Source organism: Prunus dulcis, chromosome 4 (genome assembly GCF_902201215.1).
Source record: "Prunus dulcis chromosome 4, ALMONDv2, whole genome shotgun sequence".
NCBI classification, from domain to species: domain Eukaryota; kingdom Viridiplantae; phylum Streptophyta; class Magnoliopsida; order Rosales; family Rosaceae; genus Prunus; species Prunus dulcis.
Window position 1 is genome coordinate 21,288,525 of NC_047653.1, and position 13,575 is coordinate 21,302,099.

General features: G+C 37.0%; 1 protein-coding gene across 1 annotated transcript in view; it reads left to right on the forward strand.

Annotated features, from left to right (window-relative positions):
• Nucleotides 1-12,724: 12,724 nt before the first annotated feature.
• Nucleotides 12,725-13,575, forward strand: part of LOC117624881 (ras-related protein RABC1) — a 7,091-nt gene continuing 6,240 nt past the window's right edge. Inside the window, exons 1-2 of the mRNA XM_034356378.1 lie at nt 12,725-12,984; nt 13,139-13,207. Of these exons, the coding sequence (XP_034212269.1) occupies nt 12,849-12,984; nt 13,139-13,207 (205 nt within the window). The 5' untranslated portion in view covers nt 12,725-12,848. The remainder of the gene's footprint in view (nt 12,985-13,138; nt 13,208-13,575) is intronic.

Below are 13,575 nucleotides of genomic sequence, written 5' to 3' on the forward strand. Positions count from 1 at the left end.
ATATATATATATATATTTTGGAACCATAAACAGTGGACAGAAACAGAGAAAATTGATAGGAAAATAAAAAATATATATTAAAAGAAAACACCTTCAAACTCTGTTTATTTTTTTTTTTTTGGGCTGTTCGCTGGGTTGTAGGAAAGAAATGGTGGAAAGAAATGGTGGATTGCAGTGGAAGGGTAAGAGAAGGGACCTTGAAAAGAGCTTTGAATTGCAACTTGCAGGGCATTCGTTCCCTAAATTCACCATGTTCAACAATTTTATTGAGAAACAGGGCAGAATAATCATGATTTTTGTTCTATTTTTTTGCAAATCAAATGATTGAAATCTCTAAAGGGCTAGACAATGTGATTATAAAAAATAAAGCTTCTTTTGGTCCAAATAAAAAAGAAAACAATCATTTTAAGAAGGAAAAAAAACCACCAAAAACACTTTAAAAAGCATTGCTTTGGTAGAGTCATTCCGTCTTTATAATGTATTTGCAACAAAATCACTTGGTCGCTCAATTCCATGAAATATTTTTAAGCGGGAAAATTCTTTTGGTGACGAAAGGTACTATGATGACGACTAATTGTTTCGTCGCATGATTGTCTAGTGTTTCCCGCCTAGAATTTCATCTCCCTCCCATTTACTTGGCCACCAAAATACTAAGTAGTCGTAGATTCCAACATGGAAAGGAATCATAGTTGGTTGCCAATACTTCGTATTTCATCGCAAATCATCATCCTTTATCAAATTTGATATTCTTAAATGTTAAAGGGAAAATGAGTGACCAACTTTTAAATTACTTTGTATTGTCATTTCCTAGACTCTAGTATAGGTTGGGAATCAGTGTGTGAACATGTTTTACTGGAAGCTTTGGCGCAACACATTCATTCTGGATCTTTAAAGTATGACGTGATCGATATGATAAACTGAGTTCAGGTATTCATTATAGGATTCCTAGTTGGAGTTATTTTCAATCAAGTATTTTCATGTTAATTCTATTTTTAATAGGATTAGATTTTAAATCTTGAGATTATTTTCCTAGTTAAACTCTATTTTGATTTAAGTTAAAAGATTATGTTTCCATCATTTTGGTCTTGGAAAGTTTGTTTCAATTAATATTCTATTTGGCTTCGTTGTTTACATGCTGATATATATTGTTTCATTGGATAACAATTGATGGTTGGAAAACCATCTTTTATACTATAGAACATGACTAAACCATATAGGATTCCAAGACTATCAAATTGAATGCATGGCAAGACTTTGAGTTGGGGCTGTGGGCCTTCACGTGATTGTGAAGATTAGATTTTGTATAAATCATTGTGCGCATCTCTTTTATGATATATAGCTTTCCCATATTTTGTTCGTGTATCAAAAATTCTTAAGAAAGCTACTGTGCATATATTTGAGATAAATCATCAAAGTGTCCATGTTTACTTGGTGATTTATCAAACACTTTAATCATTCATATTGCATTCATATGCATGTTGGTGACTCATACGGTTGAGGGCACTAAGACTGTGGTGGCGGTTTTCCTCCGGCGAGCTTGAAGTAATCATGGCCAGTATTGCGTTCAACATAAGGTGTAATAACCCAAACCTAAAATTCATAATTAAGGAATATTTTATTTTGTGAAAAGACAATTTTGCCCTCATAATATTTTATTAAGAAATAGTTGACTTTTTGATCGAGAAGGAATTTGACAATTCCACTTGCGCCATTGCGTAGAGCACGGTGAAATGAGGTCATAGACACGTAGTGGGCCCGAATCGGAGTTGTAACGAGAAAGTTATGGTCAGAAGAGTCTCAGTGGCACAACCGTAAATATTTCGAAGTTGGAATTATAAAAACAGCCCAGCCCTTTCTCTCTCCTCGCGCCGACCTCCCTCCCTCTCCCGCGTCCGCACCTTCTCTCCTTCGTATCTCCGGCCACCGACCACGGCTGTGGACGGAGTCGGTACCAAAACGACCGGGACGACGTCCTCTTCCTTCCCCGACCGTTCTCCACCGACGACGTGACCTGCGCTGGCCGGAAATTGCACTGGAACCGACGGTGCTCACCAGATCTTCAAGTCACTCGTTCTCCCTCAATTCTTCTCCAAATTTGTCGAGTAAGGTATGTATTCCTACCTATTTTCCATGCTCTAGCTGATGGTTAATTTTGACCGTCGATAACCCAGTTTTCGAATTGAAGTTTCAGCCGATTTTTGGCCACTTCCGGCCACTTTTTAGGGTAGGTCCAAGAACAAAAGTGGCTCCAAATATGGTTTTTTACCTAGGGTAGGAGTTTGGAGCCGTGGTTTGAAGTTTTTCCGGCAAGGCGAAATCGCTTTAGACACCCATCGCTGCCGGCCCGTGCTGCGGAGCGTGGGTGAGGGTGGTGCAGTGGTACTGTGTCTTGTTGCGATCCTTATGTTGTCACGAGCGCGTAGGATTTCGCGGATCTCAATTTGGATACTGTTTGAGCCCCGAACGGATTTTCCATATTGTGCGATTTCTGGGTTCGATACTGCGGAACCGTTGGATCGCACTCAAATTCAGATATGTTGTTCCAGATAATTTCAGAATCGTGTAGGTTTCGACGGATTGTGAATCGGAGTCCCGGATACTTCGAAATCGTGAACCCTGGGGCTAGGGTTTGGAAATTTTATGATTTTACGATCGTGGTCAATCCGATCGTCAGTTTCAGACCAAACTTGCAGGACATGGTTCCTGATATGTGAGGAACTTAAAGGAACTCTCAGATTGGTCATTGGAGGTCGTAGACCCACGGGGTTCCGTATCGACCAATATGGAAGTTTATCGCTTAGTGAAGTCTCGAGTCTTTTCAGACAGTTCTAAACATCTGAAATGCCTAAGTGGGCAGAAAAATGACTTTAAAGTTAGTGCACGCACTTTTAGAAGTCGGGGGTCAAGGTTTTACTTAAAAACTTATACCGAGCAATTTTATTAATTAAATATTCATGATGGTTTACCCAGGCACCTGAGACCAGGCAGGCCCGCAGGAGAGACCTTCAGGAGGTCTAGCGAGCTCAGACCAGGAGTGAGTGGACTTTTCTTTTATAAATGATTTTATATAAATAAGCTACATTATTTGATCTTGAATAAGTTTAATTGATTGTGAATTTTCCTAGCATGGTTTGTGAAGCCAAATGTTTTTATCTTTGTACTGCTTAGTTAATTATGCTAAAGAATTATAGAGAGCAGAGTCTGAGATTTATATCAGATAAAGTGGCAGTACAGTTTCAGATTTAACAGAAATGCATAGATTTATCAGAATTTTTAGAAACCTTATATTTTCTGATGATAGCAGAGTTCTTGATTTAATAAAAATTCAGTTCTTCAGCAGATTTTCCAGAAATGTTATATATTTTAAACCACCGTGAGTACCCATCTATGGTTATTACCCTCAGTTATGCAGATGTCTACGGACATCCAGTTTACCCTCAGTTTTGTCAGTGCACTTGACATTTGCCTCACGAGTTTCGGGGACGCTTTGGATCGTGAGTGCTAGGATTTGTGGCTCGGATTGACTTGGTGTCCTGAGACCTGCCAGGATTTGCGGCTCGGTTTGACTTGGTGTCCCAAGACCTGCCAGGATTGCGGATCAGGCTGACTACGGTCCTCTGAATCTTGCCAGTTGCGGCTTGGGTTGACTTTGTGTCACCGAGACCTGCCAGCGGATCAGGCTGACTATAGTCCCCTGTATCCTGCCAGTTTGCTGCTCGGATAGACTTTGTGTCGCAGAGACCTGCCAGGGGAATTGACGGAATTACAGGGGTACATTCGAGTGGTAGTTTTATATAATTGCAGTGCTGTTATACAAGGTTTGAGTACAGTGCTTTTATGCAAGTTTGATTTCAGTGTTTTTATGCAAACTTTGATTTCAGTGCTTTTATGCGAGATTTATCGAGCTTGAATATGATTTACATAGAATGCCTTGAGTTTAGTATGCTTTAAATGCAGAATACGTATTCGGTTTTATTTAACTATTTTTACAATGGGGGTTAGTATATTCTTAGGATATTTTATGAACCTTTATTTTTGTCCATTCACATTTTCAAATGTTTTGCGCCCCAAGGCTGTAGCGTGCATAGGAAATCCAGTACCAGGCCATCTTGCCTTCCGCGCCTTCTCGTTACAAAAGTGTGGGTTTGTAAAAACATTAGTTTATCTGTATACTATTAGAACTGCTCTGATATATTGCCCTAGAGTGAGAATGGAACTATTGGCTTGTATATTGAAGTGCTGGCAGTTGGTTGTGTAGATATTATTGCTCGTTTTGACAGGTGTTAATTTTGGGATTGAGCAAATTATAGGGGAGACTCTGCTGAATTTTCGGCAGGAGTCAAGGTCAAAATACAGTTCAAAGGGCAAATAGGTCAATTGTGCCCGACATTCGCCAAGTGTCGGACACGCACAGGGTTCGACTCGAATTCCAAAGCGGAATTTGGTTCGGGTCCTGTCATAAGGAGTGTCGAAGATCATCCCGTGACAGAAGTTGAGTTATGAAGAAGTCGATAAACATTATCTAGAATGAGTCTAGGATAAGTGTGTGAGTACTTCTTGTAATCATCGTTCTATAGTGGATTTGAGTTGGACTGAGGAGTTCCGTGGATTTTCCCTAGAGGTGGGGTTTTACCACATAAAATAATTCTCTGCGTGTTCTTTTATTTTATGCTCAGCACGTTTCAGGATTGATAAGCCATATCAATCCTGCTATCGAAGTTTATTTTTACTTATTTGATTATAATCTTAAATTGGCCTATTCACCCTCCTCTAGGCATTTTTAGTCATCCTACAGGTATTATCAATTGGCATCAGAGCAGGTTATAATCAAAAGGGTTAAATGCTTTATTTACTGCTGTCTCTTTGAGATCAATTTGAATATATATCTGGTTGTGATACTTCTAAGGAAGCTTGGGATATTTTGCAGGTTACTCATGAAGGAACAGATACTTGTCAAGGGAGCCAAGCTTCAAATGCATACTTTACAGATTTGAGACACTCATGATGGATGAGAATGAAACTTTTTCTGAATTTTTTTCTGAATTTTATGCTAAAGCGTGTGTGTATTGCTTGTTCAAGTTTAGGTGAAAAAAATTCCGAAGAACAGGGTTGTGAAAAAAGATTTTGAGATCCTTGCCTCAACGATTTCAACCAAAGATCACGGCTATTGAAGAGATCCGTGACTTGAACACCTTGAAAGTTCAAGAACTCATAGGGTCCATACAAACCTATGAGATGAAACATCTAGCCCTAAAAAAGAGCAAAAATGTTGCTTTCAAGGTTGTGAATGAATGAAGAAGATGATGGGCATTCAAATGAAGATTGCAGTGATGATGGAATTAACGATTCTCACAAGACGATTTCATGAACTTTCTCAAGAATCAGGATCCAAGGAGTCGAGATTCAAAAGGTATAAATTCTAAAAATAGGTTTGTTAACTATCTTGATGGTGGGTCTAAATTTCGCAGGTCAAATGAACGAAAGAATCCAAGAAAAGGTCCAATGTTTTGAATGTGAAGGCTATGGACACATATCTTGAATGTGCCAACACCTTAAAGAAACAAAAGGATAGCAAGAATAAGGCAATGCATATTAGCAAGAAAATGAATGAAAAGGCAATGCACTCATACCACAGTTAGCTTGGATGAATTGAGGATGATGAGTAAAATATTGAGTTTATCAGAACAAATGATGATGATTTGTTGGTTGCACTCATAACCACAGTGAGCTTGGATGAATCACATGAGGATGATGATTGTAAAGAAGTTGCTGTGCTGAAGCTGAAAAATTGCAGGATTGCAAACAAGTTTCAATCCCCTAATGCAGATTCTGAAAAGGTAAGTGCAGGTATGAACGAAAAATTGATGTTTTTGCAAAAAAAATTGATTGATCAGAATAAATTAATTGCTTCTCTAACTTCTGACAACAAAGCCCTTGAACTTGAACTTAAAAATTCAAAGGAAAGGATTGTTTCTTTAACCATTGGTGCAGAAAAAATTGACAAGATGATTAGCATGGGACGAAGAGATGGTGACAAACGAGGCTTGGGATTTCAACCAAGTAATAAGTCTTCCGCTGTGTCTAAAACAAAGTTTGTCAAATCCACTTCACTCATTGAACCTTCTGCCCCTCATGAAGTCAAGAAATTTATTCCAATCTGTCACTTTTGTGGAACTCGTGGGCACATAAGACCAAGATGCAATAAGCTTCGAAATGAATTTGTTCGTTCAAATTCTCATGGCATGGGTGGAAAAGTAAGTATCCAACATAAGATTTCAAATCTTATGAATGAGGTAAACCGCTTATCCAAACTATCTTCTTTTCATTGTTTGCCATCAACTAAGACAAAGTTAGTTTGGAGGAAAAAGGAAAATCATAATTGTATGTTTGCCTCCACTAATGTTGTGCATGAACCCGTTGCTTTAGAAAATTTGGATCTTAAATGTCTTGTTGCAAAACCTTTGGATAATCTTCAATTTGACACTCTTAGAAAGTCTTTAGGTATTTGTTCTTTTGAATAATTGTTTGTATGCATGCCAAAAGACTCCAGCTATTATCTTCTCTGTTTTTGAATTTGGATTAAATTCTAAGTATTTTGTTCAGCACATGCAGGGATTGATAAGCAATATCAATCCTCCTGACGTCTGGAAGTTTTTGCTGATCTTAGATTGGATTTTTGGCGTTGGATCACTTTGGGCAGTTTAATATTGGGTTTTTGTGAATGGCTATCAACTGTCTTTGTTTTTTTATAAAGTCAATTAAATGCTCTTTTTATTAAATCTCATGTGTCTCTTTAGCACATGCACTCTAATCTTGTTTAATAATTTTGAATGAATCCTCATCTTGCCCTTGTCTTGATACTAGATTTGCATTATACTTTTTGCTACTGAGCTCACAATTTTGTAACATCTCTTTAATTAAAAGAAAAGTAAAATAAGTGCTTGATCCTTGCCAAGTAACCGGGCCTCTTGTCTAACCAACGTCGAGGTTCGCGTCAAAAAGCTTTGATCTTATACACTTTGTTCTTCTTTGTAGCCTACATGACTCGGGTTAGTACATCCTAGGGGTGCTTTAACACCCATTGTCTTAAAGTCAACTGACTTGAGCACATTGATTTAGCACCCGTTACATGGGTCTTGTAGAAAGCTTAATAAAGTTAGCATTAAAAATAAAAAATAAAAATAAAAAATTCAAAAAAAAAAAAAAATGAAAGTGGTGACCTCTGTATGCATTTTGTATGTGTTTATTCTATGTTCTTGGCTTGCTCTTGATTGGATTTTTTCTTTGTTATTAAATAAGTTTGGTCACATAACATGAGATTGAGATTTAATATTTGCTCTTTTGATGGACTTTATCTCTTACAAATACTTTTGATTTCCTTTTTATAATCCTAGTATTTGATTAAACCTTTGTGATTTGATGTGCCTTCAATCTTGAAAGGCTTTGCTTCCAAATGCTTCTAGATAGATATTGGTATTGGCTTTGCTTGTCTATCCTTATGCATAGTGTTGGCATGTACTCAAGTTTTTTTTGGCATGAATGAAGGAGGAGTCTTGGGTTCTTATTAAGCATAGTAATTGATGTTTTGATTGATGTCTTTGTGGTTTCGTCTCTTTTCTAAGTGTGGCTTATGTATATATATATATATATATATATATATTTCAGTTTTTTTTTTCTTATTCAGTGGCTTTATCTTTTATTTTAAAATTTTAACCCAAAAAAAAAAAAAATGAATTTGTTTTTGTTTTCAAACATAGTGTAGTTTTATGCTTCTTGTTTAATTGTGCAGTTAGGCTTTCCTTCATGTTACTAAGATGGATACATGATAAATTGAACCTGAGGATTGCAGCATCATTATCAATCCTGCCAGTTGCAGACTTGTGGCACAACTGATTTTTTTTTTTCCTCTTATTTTTGCCTTTATATATGCTCCCTTGTACTCTTTCCTTGCTCTTTGGATTTCCTGACAAAAAGGGGGAGAGATTATTGTGAAATTATAATAAAAAGGGGGAGAGATTGTGTTGTATAATTAAGGGGGAGTAGTGTTGTAATTTTGCCTTGAATTACATTTCTTCTCCCACATGCTTCACTGGTTTTGTTGTTTCATAATGTGCAGGGATTCAGAGCCTTGAGTTTAGAGTAGGATTTCATTTGTTGAATCCCATGCAATTTCTTTTGAGTTGTAATAGGTGTTTTGTCTAGGAAATGCCAAAGGGGGAGATTGTTAGTATGAAAATTGTATTGTCATTTCCTAGACTCTAGCATAGGTTGGGAATTAGTGTGTGAACTTGTTTTACTGGAAGCTTTGGCGCAACACATTCATTCTGGATCTTTGAAGTATGACGTGATCGATATGAGAAACTGAGGTCAGGTAAATCATGACATAATCATGCATTCATTATAGGATTCCTAGTTGGAGTTATTTTCAATCAAGTATTTTCATGTTAATCCTATTTTTATTAGGATTAGATTTTTTATCTTGAGATTACTTTCCATAGTTAAACTCTATTTTTTTAAGTTAAAATATTATATTGATAATTGGATAAATGTTTGGCTGATGTGTTGGCGTCTCAATGAAGAGACCTTTTTGCATGATGTTTAGAAGTCTTAGTTGAATTGGTTTTGTGAATCCTTGTTGCATAGGAAGTGTACTCGCGTGGGCTTCTCTCAATTGAGAGAAACCTGCATGGGATAAAACGATTGTTGTTTTCTTTTGATGTGAGGCTTTCAACGGATCGGTTTTTCTCTGAAAATATTGAGCTGGTTTTGAGAAAGCTTGCTGTGCTGATTTTCTTAGATAAGTCATCAAGTGTTCCTTGTTTACTTGGTGATTTATCAAATCCTCTCTTCTTTCATATTGCATTCATATGCATATCGGTGACTCATACGATTGAGGGCACAAAGACTGTGGTGGTAGTTTTCCTCCGGCGAGCTTGAAGCAATCGTGACCAGTATTGCGTTCAACATAAGGAGTGTCGAAGATCATCCCGTGACAGAAGTTGAGTTACGAAGAAGTCGGCAAACATTATCTAGAATGAGTCTAGGATAAGTGTGTGAGTACTTCTTGTAATCATCGTTCTATAGTGGATTTGAGTTGGACTGAAGAGTCCTGTGGATTTTCCCCAGAGGTGGGGTTTTACCACGTAAAATAATTCTCTGCGTGTTCTTTTATTTTATGCTCAGCACGTTTCAGGATTGATAAGCCATATCAATCCTGCTACTAAAGTTTATTTTTACTTATTTGATTATAATCTTAAATTGGCCTATTCACCCTCCTCTAGGCATTTTAAGTCATCCTACAGGTATTATCAGAGAGTTATTATCTATACTTGGATGTGTGTTGGGTACTAGGGATTGCTAGAAAGAGATTATGGAATGGGATTTGGGTTGTGGTTTATACTAGTCTGGAGTGCTTTAGGCACTACCCTATGTACCTCCCCGATTTTGGAATACTTGGATTGGATACATGGAATTATGGGATACTTGGTTATGTCGGAACCCGGGCACCCTTGACGGGGTGTTTCGTAGGCTCTTAGCGGGGTTAGTCTGCAAGCGTAGGACTTGTCACAGGCGTACGAGTATTGAGGATTCTACTGTACATATTGGTGAGCCTAGTCCCTCAGTTGGACGGCTCATTCCCTAGCCACATGGTCAATTGAGGATTCTTCCATGTGGTCTAGCCAAACAATCCTCCAGTGGGATTGTTTCCCTGGTACAAGTTTGGTAGTGGTCATACTTATGTATACATAAAAATATATAAACATATACTTTCGTTCTTGTTTATCAGTGAGAATCCTTCCTCTCTCGCGGTGCCAACGGGCACACGTTTTGGGTGAGAGTAGTTTGGGGAAAATGGGAAAGGTTTTGAGTGGGATGGGTATTAGTATACCATTATGAGAATATGGATTTCACTTTAGTTTTGACTTAACTATATATATATATATATTGGTTTTGAATGCATACCCTTTTTAGCATTGTTTTCCAAATGGTGGGGTTAGTATGTTGTTTTTAACTATGTAAAAATTTTGTTTTTGTCCACTCACAAATTTTCTGTTTTGCGCCCCCCAAGCAGTAGCTTGAGCTGAGTTGAGTGGCCGAGCCAAGACTTGTGCTACCGAGCCCCGAACTCTTGTAGGACAACTTTTATTTGTTTTTATTCCCGTTAAACTTTATATTTCACTTGTAATATGAAGTTCTTTAGAATTGCTCTGTTATAGCCCATGTTAGGGTGGAATGTAAGGTTGGAGGTCTACCATGTAAATTGTGTGCTATTACATATGCTTGATGTTGTTGGGATGATCTTAATATGTTTGACAGGTTAAAAAAATTTGGGAAATGTTCGTTTTTCAGGGGAGACTCTGTTGAAATTTCGGCAGAAAGTCCCGTCCCTCTTTAGTAAGTGGGACCAGCATCAGATTGATGTAGGAAAAACCACAGGATTCGTAGCGGATTTGAGGGATTCGGGGCTGGTCCTGTCATAGTCTTCCTCTAATTCTAAGGGGTATCCACCAAGGTCCAAACATGCAAATAATTAACAGACAATATTTTTGCTAAAAGTAATTAATAAATAATTAAGCGATAACTGAAAGGTGATGAAACTGTGTTTTCTACCAATTGTTTAGGTGTTTTCTGTTCTCAAGGTACTTTACTACTGTATTCTTATTATTAGTATGCCAAACTTGGCCCTATTAAATAGTCGGATGACCATTATAACAGCTAGATGTCAAGCCTTGAACATGGAACTGGAATAACGACCAACCAACCTTTGGTCAAAAGAGCAGAACTCAAAGGTTCCCTGAACTTAGAGGTCCTCTGATTGACTCCTAGCAATTACTATGGCATGCACCAAACTATAACAGTGCGGTCAAACAAAGTATGATCGTCAGTTTAACATAATAATAATAATACAACTATAATAGTGTTTTCCTGTTTTGGACTAGAAGTCCGTGTGCGAAAACCGAAAAAAAAAAAAAAAAAGACTAAGGAGGCTTCTTATTATTTGGGTTCTTACTTGAGACTTGGAGACTTTGGAACTAATAGGGAACTCAAGAGAGAGAGACATGTTTCAAAGAAAGTTTATTATTTGGTGGAAGAGAGCACTGAAGTGTGTATGCTTCAACTGTGTCTCTGGATGAAAACATGAATGGTTTTCATACTACAACGGACATACTCACTTTTTATAATTGAAAGAATAATAATGTTTATACAGGTTGAATAAAAAGCAAATATGTACAAATTGACAAATGAAAAGCAAGCCTAGAAGCCTACTAAAGAAAGCCTATTAAAAGTAAACGAAGTTAGTCTCTCCAATATGGGAAAATTCATGCCGGTTGTTTTTGTTGTTTTCTTTTCCTATTTAGCCCCTTTACCAATCACCATCAAATACTCCTTGATAGAGATGTGTGGTTGTGATGTTGTTAGGCAACTTCATTTTTCATATGGTAACAAAATTTGGGGATTCAGAGCAGGTTTGAGAGATAGCCCCTCGACACTGACAGGAACGAGAAAGGGTACGAAGATTCCTTGAAATTTTTTACCGAGAATGGGGTGGAGGTGATGACAGGGATGCTAGCATATTGCCATATTCAGCCCCCGAACCGGCCTGTTGTCATCCCTATTGTAAGGTGAGTATTTTTTGAGAGCATGTAAGTTAATTTCTCAAAGAAAAAATGGTATTCCTAATGGTAGAACCACAATCTTGAAGAATTCGATTATTTATATGTTAAAATAAAGAGTAATGCTACTTTTACCACATTTGTACACCACATTCTTTGATTAAAAAAAAAAGTATACCACATTCTTATATCACCTTATGTGGCAAATGAGGTAGATAACCACATCAATTAAAATTAATTTAATATTTTCTTTTCTTTTATGATTTATTGACACTTTTTAATTGATGTGGCTATACACCTCATCTGTCACATAAAATGGTATGAAAATATGATATACAAATGCGGTAAGAGTAGCATTATTCTAAAATAAAAGCCTAAAATATAAAATATAAAAACTAACACGTCGTATGGATGAAACATGGAGGAAACTGAGGGCAGTAAAATGAAATTTATTAAATAAAAAAAGGTGGCATTTGTTAGTATCGAGTAGGGGTGGGTATGGTTCGGTTTGGACCGGTTTTTGCTTCAAATTAGAACCGATCCGGTATTATTCATGCGGTTTGGTTCTGTTCGGTTTTAATTAAAAAAATTCAAAAACTGTCCGGTTCGGTTTGAACCGGTTCCGGTTCTGGTTCGATTTTGAACCGGATTATAAAAATTATTTTTTAAAATTGTTTTGTAATACAATTCTCAACTGAAATATTATTTTTTTACTTGAAAATTAACAAATTATTCAATTTCATATAAAAAAATAAATATTAAAGTGAGAAAAGAGAGATATTTTGACATTGAACTTGGATAAATATTAAGTTTTTTTTAGTGAAATTAAAAATATAGCATTAAATATAAATATATATTGAAATTATATTTTTTTTTAGTTTCACCGGTTCGGTTCGGCCCGGTTCAGTTTTTGAAGACATGGAACCGGATCCGAAACCGGTCCAAACCGGTCCGGTTCGATTTTTGACCGGTTTTTGACTTTTTGGTCAACTCGGTTTTTTTCCGGTTTGGTTCGGTATGGTTCGGTTCGGATTTTCGGTTTGCCGGTTTGAGTGCCCACCCTTGGTATCGAGTATTGAGAGAGGGAAGGAAAAGTTCCGAGTTATGAGCAAACTCGGTGGGAGTCTTGGAATTACGGTTGTGTCCTTGGTTTCGTTGCAAGAGTTTGTTGTTGGATAGATCTTGGCGTTGCGTTGAAATTTGAAATCTTGGATGTGAAATTGATTTTGAGAAATGGAATGGGGTTCGAATCAAGCGGAGTTCGATTACTTGTTCAAGCTGTTGATGATTGGGGACTCTGGGGTTGGTAAGAGCAGTCTCCTCCTCAGTTTCACATCCGATTCCTTCGAAGACCTTTCTCCTACCATCGGTTTGCATCTCCTTTCTCTCTCTCTCTCTCTCTCTCTCTCTCTCTCTCTCTCTCTCTCATTTTCCTTTCAATTTCATCATATTCTCTTTCACATTCTTGAAATTGAAATTGTATGTTTTCCCAATTTTTTCTTTTCATTTTTTGGTGGGTGTAGGTGTTGATTTTAAGGTGAAATATGTTACTCTTGGAGGCAAAAAGCTCAAGCTTGCAATTTGGGATACGGGTAATCCCAAATCACCGCTCATCTTCAAATTTCTGACATTTTTTAGATTTTATAGTTTTTAGTGCTTGCTCTTATGTGATTAGGTCATTTTGGAAGTTTTGATTACCCAAAATTGTATGATAAATTCCGGAAATGTGGGATCGTTAACGAAAACAAAAAGGATTGAATTAAATACAAAATATAGTTTCTGAAGGATTTTTGTTATTGTTTGTGATTGCCTGTTAATCATTTCCTCTTGTTGCTTGGAGTGTTTTAACCAAACGAAACTAGTTTTCTTATGTGCATTCAAGTTTCTGTTTTTTCCCCGGCTTTTAATTTTTGTTATGTTTTTTGTTTATAGTGGTTTTCCTCTGAACTCAAATTGTTTT